Source organism: Staurois parvus, unplaced genomic scaffold (genome assembly GCF_062004578.1).
Source record: "Staurois parvus isolate SC_StPar_1 unplaced genomic scaffold, SC_StPar_1.0 ptg000066l, whole genome shotgun sequence".
Classification (NCBI taxonomy): Eukaryota; Metazoa; Chordata; class Amphibia; order Anura; family Ranidae; genus Staurois; species Staurois parvus.
Window position 1 is genome coordinate 10,652,501 of NW_028317862.1, and position 16,725 is coordinate 10,669,225.

At 43.0% G+C, this 16,725-nt stretch overlaps 1 protein-coding gene across 1 annotated transcript in view; it reads left to right on the forward strand.

Annotated features, from left to right (window-relative positions):
* Positions 1-16,725, forward strand: part of BRDT (bromodomain testis associated) — a 169,299-nt gene that overhangs the window by 92,751 nt on the left and 59,823 nt on the right. Inside the window, exons 9-11 of the mRNA XM_089668933.1 lie at positions 4,620-4,903; positions 7,728-7,841; positions 8,544-8,672. Coding sequence (XP_089525059.1) covers positions 4,620-4,903; positions 7,728-7,841; positions 8,544-8,672 — 527 coding nt within the window. The remainder of the gene's footprint in view (positions 1-4,619; positions 4,904-7,727; positions 7,842-8,543; positions 8,673-16,725) is intronic.

The window sequence follows — 16,725 nt, forward strand, 5'->3', positions numbered from 1 at the left end:
CTCCTCCATGATGACATCACAGAGCTGGTGGATGTTAGAGACCTGGCGCTGCTTCACCTTCCATTTGAGGTTGCCCCACAGATGCCTAATAGGGTTTAGGTCTGGAGACATACTTGGCCAGTCCATCACAATTACCCTCAGCTTCATTAGAAAGCAGTGGTCGTCTTGGAGTTGTTTGGGATCGTTATGTTGAAATACTGCCCTGCGGCCCAGTCTTCGAAGAGAGGGGATCATGCTCTGCTTCAGTATGTCACAGTACATGTTGGCATTCATGGTTCCCTCAGTGAATTGTAGCTCCCCAGTCCCGGCAACACTCATGCAACCCCAGACCATGACACTCCCACCACCATGCTTAACTGTAGGCAAGACACACTTGTCTTTGTACTCCTCACCTGGTTGCCACCACACACGCTTGACACCATCTGAACCAAATCAGTTTATCTTGGTCTCATCAGATCACAGGACATGGTTCCAGTAATCCATGTCCTTAGTCTGCTTGTCTTCAGAAAACGGTTTGTGGGCTTTCTTGTGCATTATCTTTAGGGGAGGCTTCCTTCTATGGCGACAGCCACGCAGACCAATTTGATGCAATGTGGTCTGAGCACTGACAGGCTGACCCCCCCCCCTCCCCCACTCATTCAACCTCTGCAGCAATGCTGGCAGCACTCATACGTCTATTTCCCAAAGACAACCTCTGGATAAGACGCTGAGCACATGCACTCAACTTCTTTGGTCGACCATGGTGAGGCCTGTTCTGAGTGGAACCTGTCCTGTTAAACCTCTGTATGGTTTTGGCCTCTATGCTGCAGCTCAGTTTCAGGGGCTTGGCAATCTTCTTATAGCCTAGGTCATCTTTTATGTAGAGCAACAATTCTTTTTTTCAGATCCAGAGTGATTTCTTTGCCGTGAAGTGCCATGTTGAACTTCCAGTGACCAGTATGTGAGAGTGAGAGCGATGACATCAAATTTAACACACCTGATGCCCATTCACACCTGAGACCTTGTAACACGAACGAATCACATGACACCAGGGAGGGAAAATGGCTAATTGGGCCCAATTTGGACATTTTCACTTAGGGGTGTACTCACTTTTGTTGCTAGCGGTTTAGACAGTAATGACTGTGTGAGTTATTTTTGAGGGGACAGAAAATTTACACTGTTATACAAGCTGTACACTCACTACTTTACACTGTAGCAAAGTGCCATTTCTTCAGTGTTGTCACATGAAAAGAGAATAAAATATTTACAAAACTGTAAGGGGTGTACTCACCTCTGTAAGATACTGTATGTGTGTCTGTGTATGTATAATTTATGTGTGTGTGTGGGATTACTGTGCTTGATTGGCCAGCAAACTCGCCTGGCCTGAACCCCATAGAGAAGCTATGGGGCATTGCCAAGAGAAAGATGAGACATGAGACCGAACAATGCAGAAGAGCTGAAGGCCGCTATTGAAGCCTCCTGGTCTTCCCTAACACTTCAGCAGTGCCACAGGGTGATAGCTTTCATGCCACACTGCATTGAGGCAGTAATTGCTGCAAAAGGGGCCCAAACCAAGTACTGAGTACATATGCATGCTTATACTTTTCAGAGGTCCAATGTTGTTCTATGTACAATCCTTGTTTTATTGATTGCATGTAATATTCTAATTTTCTGAGATTGTGGATTTGGGGTTTTCATGAGCTGTAAGCCATAATCATCACAATTATGACAAATCACAGCTTGAACTATCTTGCTTTGCATGTAATGAGTCTATCTCCTATATTAGTTTCACCTTTTTAAGTTGCATTACTGAAATAAATGAACTTTTGCATGATATTCTAATTTTTTGAGTTTCACCTGTATGCAGCTAAGTGAAAACGCAGAACTTTTTTTTTTTTTTTTGGTTTTATTTTTCTGATTTTACTTTCATGATTGACAATGTGTTCACCATGATATAAATGTCTACCTTCTTCATGATCCATGTGATCTTAATAAATATAACTGCATCCACTATAATAGTGAATTATTACTCCGCATGGGATTTGTTATATACCGCTTTTGTGGCAGATCTGCCCTTGTCAGCTGTTAATGTCTATTTATATGTTGTTTGGTTTAGGAATCCACACCCCAATAGTGGTGAGTCGGGAAATGCCTAGCAATGGGTGGATAGACACCGGTCTTTTAGCACTTTTTCTTTTTTTGTGTAGGCTACCAGAGCTGCACTGCTGTTCTGACCAGGGAATATGGCAGGTCAGAACTAAAACATAGAGGCCAGTTACACACTATATAGATCGTGGCTGTGTGTAAGGGAATGCAATCACAGCTATGTGTTCTGGGAGGGGGGTGAAGTTGTATACAGTGCAGGGAGGGAATAAGGAGCTCTGCTGAGTGCTCTACCAGTGGTGATCCCTGTCCACTGCTTTTCCAGTGATTTTATCCCTTTCCTCTGCCTCTCCACTGGTGATCCCTGTCCTCTTCTTCCTCTCCACTGGTGATCCCTGTCCTCTTCTTCCTCTCCACTGGTGATCCCTGTCCTCTTCTTCCTCTCCACTGGTGATCCCTGTCCTCTTCTTCCTCTCTACTGGTGATCCCTGTCCTCTTCTTCCTCTCCGCTGATGATCCCTGTCTTCTGCCCCTGTTAGCAACCGCCTGGCGATACCTCTAGCAGTCCACAGGACAGGATTCCCCAGAGCGCGGAGTCTAAGCCCCAGCCTGCTTGTTCACCAGGGCCCCTGATGGTGGGGATGGACTTGGAGCAGACTGTAACCAGGTCGCGGCCCCTGAGTACACCCGTCTGTGGTAGAGGAATCCGCCGGGGGTCTGTGCAGGTGGAGAGCCTGACGTGAAGAGGCAGAAGGCGGAAGCACGGATGGCTGGATCCGTGCCGGATGGATGGACGGGTGAGCGTGGTCAGACAGGCCAGGTTGGTAACAGGAAGGTCAGCGTAGTACAAGGCAGCAGGCAGAAGCATAGTCAGGTCACTCGCCGGGGTCGGAACCAGTAGTTCAGATCAGGTAGGGATATCCAAAGAGAGGTCAAACTTAGCCAGGGGTCAGAGCAGGAGAAGTCAGCAGAGGTCAGGTCCAGGCAGGTCAGCAACGAATCTTCAGCAACAGAATACAGGAACACAGGAATAAGACCATACGGCACTGTGTGTAGGAGCAGGGCAGGTTTTAATAGTGCACCCTGCCCTGCCATTGGTGCAGGTGAGCGATTCCTGTACAATCCCCTGCTGACCTCTCATTCTTTGCCCTGATGACCCCTGTGTATTGTCCTACAAACCAATACCCTTTTGGACATTGATCTACAAGCTGCTGACCCCATCTTCTGCCCTGCTGACCCTCTGTACACTTCCCTAAAAACTGCTGACCTTATCCTCTGCCTCGAAACCCCCTGTACAATGCCCTCTGTCCTTCCATCCTCTGCCCCCCTGACCTTTTTTGCTGCACCCACGCATAAGAGAAGCTAGATCATTTCTGTTCACACTTCTCTGAGATAGACAAGGCTGTGCCATATTACAGAGCTTTGTAAAACAGCTTGATCTTTCTCCACTACAGTTTCACTTTTAGATCCATTACTCACTTTTGTAGGTAACAACTGGAGTCCTATGGCACAATTTATATATATATATATAGATATATATATAGATATATATAGATATAGATATAGATATAGATATATAGATATATTTTTTTTTATGGAAACAGGAATATGTGATGAATAAGAACAAGAAGATCAAGTCGATCTCTAGCTGTGTTACCTAGTTGCTTATAGATGATGGGCCCAACATCTATAAATATGGGATTTCTACGTCTTCACTGCAATTTACCACAAATTTTTATGTAGCTGCCATGGGAACAGCAGCAACTTCCCGTTGTTCCACATGGCATTTCTGACCAGATATAGAAGGCAGCAACCATATCCTCCCATATGCACATCTAGGGCTTGTTCACATAAGCACACCTAAACTTATAGCTCTGCGAAGGAACGTGTTTGCCTGCATAGAATGCACAGGTGTTGGCAGTTCCATCCACATCTTTTGGGATGCAGCAGCTGCACAAACACAGCCACTGTTCCCAATTTGACATCCGTGTAGGTACATGTCATCTACCCACACCCACGTGGGTGACAAATAATCCGCACCTGCACATCTCTTGCTGGCAAACACTGCCCTTCACACATGTACGCTCAAGTACTCCAGTGTGAACAAAGCCTTACTGAACTTTTAGCCTTTTATATTACCTTTATCAATCAGTCTTAAAGAATAGATATGTAAAGCACCTTACTTTTGTAGACTTCTAGAACCTCACTGTTCTTTATCCATTGCCCCATGGTTACTAGTATCTGTCTCCAAATGCAGTTGAGATATTTAAAATTTCCTAGTGTTTTCTACTCATTTTATTTAGCAATGGTGTGGGGAAACTGGGTATCACAGCAAATTCACAGCCTAATCTTGCCTAATAAGTACAGATTGATTTTTTTTTTTTAAATTTAAAAATACACTTCTTAATGCATACATTTGTTAAATATTATCTTGAACATCTTTGAATACATTTTAAAGCATACGATTGTATACAGCTTGCATTAAGAGCAGTGTTGATTTTAGAAGGTTTAACTTGTGATTTATTCTATGTTTAAAGTGATTCCAAGAAAAAGAAAAGGAAGTTGGCTGTTTCAGAAGATGAAGATCATGTCAAACCTATGAGTTACGATGAAAAGAGACAGTTGAGCCTGGACATCAATAAATTGCCAGGGGAAAAACTGTCTCGTATTGTGCACATCATCCAGTCTAGGGAGCCTTCTCTGAAAGAATCCAATCCACATGAAATTGAAATAGATTTTGAAACCTTGAAACCATCTACCTTAAGAAGCTTGGAAAAATATGTTGCGATTATCCTGAGGAAGAAACCCAAAAAATCAACTGGTATGTAACAGCTGATTTGAACACCTCTGTAAGAATACAGTTATTATTCTTATTATACAGTATTTATACAGTATATAGGGCCAAAGGGTATGCTCAGCGCTGTACAGTAGCAGGGGGGACAGAACATGAGACAAGACCGTAACAATACAATACACGAGGGGTTCGAGGGCCCTGCTCTTTCGAGCTTAAAATCTAGGAGGGAGGGGGAGGTGGTACAGGAGGAATTGGCTGTGGGGGATAGAGTGGTGGGAGGAGTGGAGGAGGTTAGTTGTTAGGTGAGGTCGGGTGTTAGGTGAGGTTGGGGTAGGCTTCTCTGAAGAGGAGGGTTTTCAGGGTGCGCCTGAAGGTGAAGAGGGTAGGTGACAGTCTGATGGATTGGGGTAGGGAGCTCCAGAGGATGGGGGAAGTCCTGCAATCGGGCGTGGGAGGAGGAGACCAGGGAGCTAGAGAGTAGGAGGTCCTGTGAGGAGCGGAGGGCACGGGTAGGGTAGTATTTAGCTATCAGGTCAATTATGTAGTTTGGGGCGACGTTGTGACTGGCTTTGTAGGTCAGCGTTAGCAGTTTGAATTTGATGCGTTGGGCAATCGAGAGCCAATGAAGGGATTGGCAGAGGGGGGAGACAGATGTGGAGCGGTTAGTGAGGTGGATGAGTCTAGCCGCTGAGTTTAGGATCGACTGGAGTGGGGATAGCGTTCGTTTGGGTAGGCCAGTGAGAAGGGAACTGCAATAGTCCAGGCGTGAGATGAGGGAGTGTACGAGTTGTTTGGTAGTGTCTGGGGTGAAGAATGTGCGTATCTTGGAGATGTTGCGGAGGTGGAGCCTGCAAGATCTAGATAGCAGTTGTATGTGGGGTAGGAAGGAGAGGTGGGAGTCCAGGGTGACACCCAGGACTTTGGCGTGTGGGGTGGGAGAGATGGTGGCGTTGTTAGTAGTGATGGGGGGGCGCGGGGAGGGGGGAAGACCAGGAGCTCGGTTTTGGATAGGTTAAGTTTGAGGAAATGGAGCAACATCCAGTCTGATATGTCGTTTAGGAGGTGGGCGATGCGGGCAGAGAGTGAGGGGGTGAGGTGGGGGGGTGGAGAGGTAAATTTGGGTGTCGTCGGCATACAGGTGGTAATTGAAGCCGTGGGAGTGAATAAGTTTGCCAAGGGAGGAGGCATAGATGGAGAAGAGGGCCTGAGGACAGAGCCTTGGGGGACCCCGACAGAGAGGGGGAGGGAGGGGGAGGTGGCAGTGATGTAGGTGACACTGAAGGAACGTTGGGAAAGGTAGGAGGGAGAACCAGGTGAGAGCAGCGTCCCTGATGCCAAGGGAGTGCAGTTTAGTAAGGAGGAGAGGGTGGTCAACAGTGTCGAAAGCTGCGGAGAGGTCGAGGAGCAGGAGGATAGAATAGTGGCAATTGGCTTTGGCGGTTAGGAGGTCGTTGGTGATTTTAAGTAGGGCGGTTTCGGTGGCGTGCAGGGGACAGAAGCCAGACTGTAGGGGGTCAAGGAGGTTATCAGTGAGGTGGGCACTTTAGGCGATTGTAGGCCAGGCGCTCAAGGAGCTTGGAAGTGAAAGGCAGGAGGGAGATGGGTCTAAGGTTGTTAAACTTAGTGGGGTCAAGGGAGGGTTTTTTGAGTATGGGGGTGATGTGTGCGTGCTTTAGAGGGGAGGGGAAGGTGCAAGTGGAGAAGGAGAGATTGAAGATGTGGGTGAGGGAGCGAATGATGGGGGGGGGGGTGACTGGAGGAGCTGTGAGGGAATAGGGGGCAGGTGGTGAGGTGGGCTTCAGTGAAGACCTTAGAGACCTCCTCAGAGGTAGTTGGGCTGAAGGAGCGGAGTGTTGGGGAGGTGATGGTGTGCAGGGCATTGGGTATAGTGGGGGGTAGTGCGGCTATGAGGGGAGGGTTGAGGGGTTGGAGGAGGGCGGGAGGCTGAGTGGAGAGGTGGATTGTGAGTTGACAATGTCCTTACGGATTGCGTCAATCTTGTTTTGGAAGTGATTGGCAATCTCGTGGGCGGTGAGTGAGGTGTTGGGTGGAGGTGGGGGGGAGAGAGCAGGGATTTGAAAGTGGAGAAGAGCTGGCGAGGACAGGTGGAGAGGGTGTTGATAAGGGTTATGAAATGGGCTTGCTTGGCGGCGTGGAGTTGCCAGACATTTACCTGTGTATAGAGTATAAAAACAAATGTTATACACTGCATTTTTTCTTTTTAAATCTTAAAAGTACACTTCAAAGCATTCACTTTTTTGAGTAGTTCGGTAACACAATATTGGTCTTTGTGATCTGTTGAACAAAAGTTGCATTATCGCATTCAAAAGCTAATCTTCCTGTAATTAGTTTGCAAAAAACCCTAGATGTCATACAATTAGTGTGTGAACCCCTAGAACACTGGGGAAGTGTGTACAAGAGATATGGCAATATGTGGCTCCTACGTAAGTAAGCCGCACTGTGCTATATTGGTGCAGTGTAGGTTTGAATGACCTGTGTTGTATGTCTTCAGATCTGTATGCAGGACATAAGTGAGACAATGTAAATGAACCCTGATTTCCTTACATTGCCCTTTCCCCAGCTTTGAACCATATACTGCTGCAGTAGACAGATGTAGCCTCCTCCTTTCAAATTATAGGATGACTTGTGGTATTTCTCCTAGATTGTAAGCTTGAAAGAGCAGGGCCCTCGAACCCCTCGTGTATTGTATTTTTACTGTATTGTCTCTTGTACTGTCTCCCCACTTTAATGTACAGCGCTGAGCAAACCCTTTGGCGCTATATAAACATTGTATAATGTAATGTAATTTGCTTATTTAAAGGTAAAAAAAAACCCTGTGTTTTATTTGTAGCTGAAAAAACAAAATCAAAGGATGAGCTGAATAAGGAAAAGAAACAGGAACTTGAGAAGCGACTTCAGGATGTTAGTGGACAATTAAACTTTGCCAAAAAGGCTAAAATCTCAGGTCTGTGACTGAAGATGGATTTTTTTCCACGTGCCTTTTATACACTGATGTGCATAAAGTTTTAATGGATAACTAATTTTTATCAAAATGTTTTTAATAAGTGAGCCAGCATTAAATATTCTCTTGAGCTCCGAGATGGATTAATGCAGAATGGGGCCCTAGGTAAGGTAATTGATCCCCAATTAGCTACAGTAGACAAGGTTTGTAATAGACAGTGAGAAACTGCCCTATTTGTTTGTCTGTACTGACATGTCCCACCTCCTCACACAAGAACAGCCTACGTGTGGATCCAAACTTGTGAAGTGACAGGCAGGTACACTGCTTTGAACAAGTGAACGACCCTCTGACTTCCTACAGGAACATAGACTGTTGCTGTGCCCCCTGGACATCCTAGCTACCATGGTAAAAGATCCAATTCACCCATACATCATGCAGGTCACCCATACAGAAAAGTGCCTAATCAGGCACAGTAATACATTTTCATGAATTGCTTGCACCATTTTGTTTTTTGTGTTTTGTTTTTTTTTGTTTGGTTTTTTCTGCTGCTAGGAAATTACTGGTTTGTCCACCAATTAGTTGTTCTCTGAACATTTCTTGGTGCACAGAGTGAAGATGAGAGATTCTCCAACATTAATTTAAAATGTATGTTTTAGTATATAAAATGCCATAGACTAACATTCTGATCATTGTCAGGTCATACAGGTGAAGCCATGGCTGTGCCCAAGGTAATTGGAGGACCAAGTCGATTGAGTGAAAGCAGCAGTAGCTCTTCATCCACATCGGACAGCAGCAGCGATTCCAGCACTTCAGATAGCAGTGACTCAGACTCAGGTTAGCTGACAACCTGGCATTATCTAGGTGGCAGCACTCTGATTTTTTTTTCCTAAACTAGCACTTATATATACTATCCTCATGCTGGTTAGCAGTTGGTCACTTTTTTTTTTCTTTTATTAATCTAAAGTTTTCATTTCTTGGACTATAAATACAATTCTGTGTTTATATGCTTCCACTCAAAATTGAGGGTTTGGATTAAGTGTTTGGATTTGGGTAGAGTGTTAATCTAGAATAAAGTTTAATTTACCTGGGTTTAGCAGGACACTTGTTTACAGTGAGTGCAGAGATGTTCTGTATCTTATATACAGTCCAGTAGCAATATCACTGAATTCTGCTTTATCTTTTTTTGTTAATTTCCTGAAAATTTCAGGACCATATCTCACAATTTAAACACTGTTTAGTTGCATTCATTGGTGTTTTTCTGCACAGCTCTGTTGTCCTTTCATAAATACTATATGTTCAATGTAAAACGTTTGTCAAGTGATTGTCATAAGCCGACATAGCACAGTGTTTGGCCCTCTTTAATAAGATGCTGTGCTATATTTATGTAAAGCAAACTGTCATCAGCTAGTTAAAAAAAAAAAATGCATGATTAAACTGAGATTCTACTAACTGCAGATTGAAAATTCACCATCTGTAAACTGTTGATTCTGAAGGATCTGTTGCATTAGACCTTAGGATCTGCACTCATAAGCCTTAATGTGTTCATCACTGTGTGAGAAGGTTATATTTATGGTAGGCCATAGGCACAGTGAACACCTTTCTCCATGTATTTCCTCAAAATGATCATTATTCTCTGACAAATGCAGATATTATTATTTTTTTTTTTTTAGCAGTAGTTGATGTAATGTTCATTGTGCTTGCAATCGTGAGCAATATCAAAGGGCTTTGCTTGTCAAAGTGTCTGGAGGAGAAACTGATATCCTTAGCAACAGCAAGATTCTCTTTGATTTTTTTATTTTCTTGTTCCAATTGCATTATGTGAGGGAAAAGGAAAGATCTGGTTGTCATGGGCAGCAGAATCGCTATTTTCCAGTCCACTAAATAATAATGCCTTTATTCAGCACAGAGTAAATAATTTATACAATGATATTTCTAACAACTTCTAGGAACTCGCAGTAATGGCAGCCAGATGCTAACCACTTTTTTAGGTGTAAAAAATTGTGCAGTTAATGCCATATAGAGAATATGCATGTGGTAATTCAGCAGATCAATTCAATAAAATCGGTATTGTGATGGGGAAAAAAAGGAATCCATACATTGGCAATTAATATGAACAGACATGAAAATATGTTAGTCTTCTGTGACTGGATGCTATAGCATATCTGTTGTGTCAACAAGCTTAGAAACTGCTTCTGGGTTGTTGTAACAGATACCTCAAGTTGTCTACACATATCTACTACAAGCACCCCATAGGAGTCTTGAAACCTAAAGCAGAGTGTTAAAAATGACATAAATGTGTTAAGCTGCCTCACTGACCAGTAGTAAGCATGAACTGGGCAAATCCAAATACCAATCTAATATAAACCTTGCCATACACTGTGCGAATTCGGTTCCTGATGATCTGGCTGAAATTTAATCAGTGGATGGCCCTGTTGTCACCCTCCCACCTGACATCCTTTGGTTGATGGAACCAAGTGGACAATTGTCGGCCAAATAGTGGCTGCATCTAACCTAATGCAGCCCCTGATCAAGTAGCAGTGGGAATTGCCCATTAGTGCTGTATGGTATTGATGGAGGAATCTGCTAGACTTTTTCATTCAGCTTGATGGCTGAACAAAAAAAAAATCTATATTTGTATAGCCTGCTCGTGAACTTGGTGGTATCTTCCTAAACCACCTTGGGCCCATGAAGCTAAAGCTCTAACAAATGCGATTCATTTTTTTTTTTTTTGGCTGAGCAAATGCCTTCATCCACACAAACAAGGTGTCAGAAAAATGTTCCCTTTATAAACACCTGCAATGATCAGTGTATTCTAACTTGCTTGACAGAAGTCGATTGTTTAATCGACTTCTGTTGAAGGGACATCAGAGTGCACACAGTGATCGAAATTCAGTCACTCCCTGCTGGGCTGATCATATTTTTCAGTTTATGGCCAGGTTAAGGAATGCTTTATAATGCATACTAAAGTTTTATGCTTAGGCACCTTCATTTATCAGCTAAAACATTCCTGAGGTTGTTTACTAAGCTGAGGTTTCATTTAAAGGATAAGTTAATCTTTTGTAACCTGTTACATCCATATTCAGGGTGTATATTACGATCTGACTGGTGCTTGCAGAACCCCATCCCTGCAGTGGCAAAACTAGCGGGGGGTCATTTCCTCCTCGCTAGTTGTCAAAGTTAAAAATAAATAAAAAAAGAACACTCCCCCCACCTAGCCGCATCATTCATTTACAGCAATCTGTGAATGGGAAAACTACAAGTCCTGGCAGCCTTTGTAGTTTTTAGTGAATTACCACAATGCTCCACAGAGCCATGGTAGTTCCTGGAGCCTTCCTGTAAGGAAGTATCTGCTTGCTTGTATGGGATGTACGAGCAAGCAGATATACTGACAGGTCAGGGGGAGACCTGCATGGCACCAGCGATCTGCTGATCACTGGTGCAATGCTTTAGAAACTCGGCAACAAACAATAATAAATGCACATTTTTTTTTTTATCTGCCAAAAAAATGTGCAGTTATTTTTTTTGTTAAAAGGTGAACTTATCCTTTTAAGGTACATCTGTCACTAACTTAGCCAATTCAAACTATTAAAAACATGAGAGCAATAGGAGGTTACCATGAATGAAAATGTCAAGCATATTCACTAATTTCAGCCAGTACTCATTACCAGTAGAAAGATTAGTGATTTCTGCAAAGACTTGATGGAATATAAATTTGGCCTTGTGGAGGTGATTGCACTATGGCCAATGCATAATATATAATAATATACACAGCGCAAAAAGATAATAAAATCAAATACATAAATAAAGTCCATAATCTTAAATGTTTCATGCTTGAGCGCTCCAAAAAATATACATGTGCTCAGAAGGGAAAAAAAAGTAAAAAGAAATAAATATCCCACGCCTTGAAACAAAAAATATTTCACCACGTAGTGCTCAGTGATTTTTTTTTTTTTTTTTTTTTCTTCTGAGTACGTGTTTATTTTTTGAAGCACGAAGCATTTTAAGATTATGGAATTTATGTATTTGATCTTATTTTTTTTGCACCGTTTATTATTATATACAGTATTGTGTTAGAATTTCACTTTCTGAACAGCAACATTGTTTAGCAGATTTAGAAATTTATATATAACTTTTTTTTTTTTTTCTACATATTATTTTAACACATAGGAACGCCGGAAATTAGTTTCATTTATGGCCAATGCATACCTATCCAGCAACTGCATTTACTGTAAAGTGCAAAACCGTTACGTATATTCCAAATTATTAACTGAAATTATGAAACCTGTTTAAAAAGCTTTATTATCCAGCTGACCATAAAACAAAAACTTATATACAGTTTCTATATTGGTTTTGTTATTTAAGCTGTTCTGTTAGCTATATTCATTAAAAATGCACATGTCACTGCATCCAAACTTAATAAAAATCATCAAATTATTTGTGTCTTTTTATTTTTATTCCATTTAAATCTGACAGATCTTAAATACAATTTACATTATATAAAAAGTGCCCTAATAGCCTTAACAAATATCTCTCTTGTTCATTAGAGGACTCAGATCAACTTTAGATAATCACTGACTGGGTAGATCACCACTTGCAGGTGTAGAACACTAAATGCACTTAGAATACAAGATCAACAACACCATCCGTGGGGCGGCCTTTGCTGGTGGCCAAAACCCCATTCTTTGCTGTGATCAACTCAGTTGTTAGCCTAGTGTCTAGGGGATAAGACATGGAATTTATCTCTTGGAAATTGAGTTACTTGCAAGCAAGTGACAAGTTGGGTGATAGGCTGGATAATCTAGATCCTGGTAGTTGTCACCCTCCCCTTAGTTGCAGCCATTGAATGCAAACCTTCTTTGCTGTATGCAGGTTCAGCTGCGACAACCCAGTTTCCTTTTTGGCAGCCTGTAGGGTTTATGCCCTAGGGGGGTACATATGATCAGCCAGCTTGTTTTGTTAGTCTTTAAGGCCTGCAGCACCTTTGCTCCAGCTCTTGGTGGTCTGCAGTCAACACGGAGTGGTGAGCAATGCTCTTTTCCATCCACCCCCATCCTTTATGCCCATCCACTACCTCTATTTTCATTTGCGGCCATCTTTAAGGGCCCTGCCCTGAGAGGAGGATAAGTTGACATTAGGAAGTTTAAGTTTTTAAAATCCATTTGTGTGGCTGCGCACTGCCTCTGGGACAATTAGATCAGGATGCTGCCTCTTCTATATGTGTAGCTGTATACTACTCACCACAGCAGGATTTTTTCCATCTGCCTTGTCTTTAGGCTTCATGGAAAATGCTGTAGGCTTAAGGCATGATACTACTTTAAAATATTTCCTGTATGCTGGTGTTTTGGAGTTACTGCAGGTTTAAAGGGATAATGCTGCCTTTACTCCTCTACCAACCAGGTTGTCAACATCTGCTGAGATGGTGGGCATTTGGGGCTGTGAGTATGACCCTGCTCGGGCCTTAGTTCAACACTGTTGTGCTTTAGTGTCATTGAAGCGGTGACATCTTATTTTTGTTCCAAATGTTGTATGGCGATGCAAGGGGCTACAGGGGAAGTTCTTTGCAATACCTGTAAACCAACACATCCACCAACACTTTCTCCTGGAGTTCCCCTCTCCAGCCCTCAGGTATACCATGGCCACCCATATGGACTTCCTGGTGGCCATTTTGGAGCGCTTGGTTTCTTGGGTGGAACTTGCCTGTGCCCACACAGAGTAAAAATATATACCTATTTCATCTGTATTCTCAAAGGATTAGGAGGAAGAGTCTTCTCAGGCAGCCATGATGAACAGCCTGCCTCTAACTTCAAGAGAATGAGTTTGTATGGGTGCTAATTAATTCAGTCAAGAGTACACCTAACCGTGCCTGCTCTGCCAGTAGCTTTTTCATAAGCTGAGGCATTCCACAAAATCTTTTCCCTTACCCCTCCTGTTCTAAAGATATTAGTGGAATTGGCTATCTTGGCAGCTTTTTTACCACAACACTATTTGGTTAGGGGCTTACTAAAAAAAATGGGTGATTCCATATGTGGTACAATTTCCAGTTTTCTGTTTTTTAAACACAGCTATAGTTATTAAGGCGGAGGAATCTTCTTCCTTAAGATTCTACAGATAGGAGGGCAGAAACAGTAATTTTAGTGCTAGGTTTTGTAACACAAGAGCTGATGCTACAGCCAAACAGAGTGGGCAGGCGGATTCAATTCCCCTAAGCTTTCTACCTCCTCAGGGGCCAAGCTTCCAACCTCCTAAAGACGTTTGTAATCTCCACCCTGCACCTCTCTCTTCAGTGACTAGCGGACTTACATCTGGCCATTGAGGGACTCCTGGCCCAGTGGTGTTGATGCCTGTTCCTAGCATCCCTAGTTGTCAAGGACGTTTATCGAACATGTACCCATTTAAAAGGGGCACAAGCAGTTCATGCACTTTTTGGTAGTAGAGGAGCACTATCTGTTGACAGCCTTGCCCTTGGGCCTAGCCACAGCTCTTTTGGGTGTTTCCCCAAAGTTAGTCACCAGTGTAAGTAGCCTTAAGGTTGAGAGTGTTACCAATTATGGGGTACTTTCTGTTGCAGGAGGAGTCTTGCTCAGAACTGGAGTCCAACCTATCCCATCACCATTCAGCTCTGGAGGAATTTCAGTGGATCCTGAACCTGCTGAAATCCTCACTGATTCTATCACTTTGCCTGGAATACCTTGGGTTGGTTTTGGATACCAGCCATGCTGAAGTGCTTCTTTCATCAGATTTTACATCTTGAGATTCTGTCGCTGTGGAATAAATATCCTCTATCTCTGGACAGGAAAATGAAGGTAAGTCACCTGATGAAGTTATCCTTGGTTTGGTGGCTCTGCTCTGCCCTGCTACTAGCTTGAAGGGTCTTTTTACTGATAATAACGATGCTTGGGAATGGTAACAGTGGATGCCAACCTACTTAGCTGGGAAAGAGTAATGAGTCTCAGTCTACTCATGGGTATTGGAGCCCAGAAGAATCTCTGCTTCTAGTTAATGTACTGAAAACTCCGGCTGATAAGATAGATGCTCCTTCTATGAATGAACACACTGTATGTGGTGCAATGGCCATGATGTATGCTTTGGTCACAGGGGACCAAGTATGCCAGCAGCACTGGAAGTGTCTCATCCTAAATTGTGCAAAAAGTTGTGTTGAGTCTGTATGCCTTATACATACCAAGGTGTGAAAACTGACAGACACCATCTTTGATCATTCTGATCATGGAAAGTGGGTCCTTCTCCCACAAGTTTTCAAGTAAATATGCCAGTGATGGAGAATGCCAGATTTTGATCTTTTGGCATCATGTCTTAATTTGACGGTGGACAGGTTTGTAACATGGACAAAAGGACCCTTTAGATAGTTACGGAAGCAAATTGGAAGTCCCATGGGATCATTACACTCTGATATATATGCTTACCTGCTCGTAAGACTGTTGCTGCGACTGCTATGTCAAATAGAAATCAAGGGGATTCCCATGGTCCTGGCAGCTCCAGGTTGGATCCTGCAGGTCATGGTATGTGAATCTTGTTCATCGTTGGTGTCTATTGCTCCAAGAAGACCTGTTTGTTTTGTTTTTTTGTTTTTTTTTTGTTGTTTTTTTTTTCCATGAGGATCCATTTATCACCCTGGTCGAGAGGTGCTTGCTTTAACAGCTTGGCTGTTGAAAGTCAGTGCTGGTGGGAAAAAGGGTTGGATGCAGTCACATGAAAAATGCTCAAGGCTTACAAAGCAATTTCCTCTCTGATTTAAAATCCATATATTGAACACTTATTTTGCATGCTGTGAACCACTAGGGACATGCCACTGCCCTTTTTCAGTTGCCAATCTCCTAGTTTTCTCCAGCACTGAGTGGAGCAGTGGCACAATTAAAGGTCAGGTGTCAGTCTTAGTGGCCTTTTCCAGTGTCCACTGGCATCACCACCACTTGTTTACCACCTTAAGGGAGTTGCATGTGTTGCCCCCTCCAAGCCACCATGGGTTTTTACTTGGGAATAGAGTCTCTGAACTGGTGGAGTTGTTCTGCTAGCCTCCATTTTTGGTGCTTCATATAGATAGTCATCCTAAGTTCAAGACTTTCCTTGCCAAAAGTGGAGTCTGCTTTCAACCTGAATACAGACATTGTGCTTCTATCATTGGGTCCCAAACTAGTCCACACTACGGAAGTGGCTCTACACACTTTAGCTGTAGTCATGGCCATTAGGGTGCATTTGAATGCCATGGCTAGGTGTAGCAGGGCAGACTTCGATTTCATGGATGCAGAGGACCCACATAAGGGCCTTGCAGCATCAGTGGCTATGATCTCAATCTCGATATGGCAAACCATTGTCCTAGAGTAGGGTGGTAAGGGAATACTGAGCCTTCTGCCATGAGACCTCATTTTTTATTTACAAGTTGGCAACCTAGTTACCATGTCCATTCATACATTCACCAGGTTTTACATGGTGGATATGAAGCATCAGCCAGTGCCACTTTTGGTCATAAAGTTTTGCAGCTAGCTATTTGACAGGCCTGCATCCTTTTTTTATATTTTTTTTTTTTTGTCCACTCTATTTTCCCCTGCCCCTTTTTGTGGCACTGCTTTGGGACATCCCAGCCAGTAATCCTCTCATTACTGAAAAAGGGAAAAATGTGTGGGGTTTTTTTTTTTTTCCTTGCTGTAAAATCTATTTCTTTGTGTTCACTGGAGCGCACAGCACCTGGCTTGCTACTGTCTGTGTAATCTTTTTTTTTTTTTTTTTTAGCTCTTTTTGGCCCTTTTTTTTTTTTTCAGGGATCTAGCACCCCATGCTTGCAAGTGGTGATATACCCCAAACTGTACCAGAAAAAGGAATGCTACAAACCAAGATGCAAAATAAAATTCTTGCTTTTTTTAACAGGAACAAG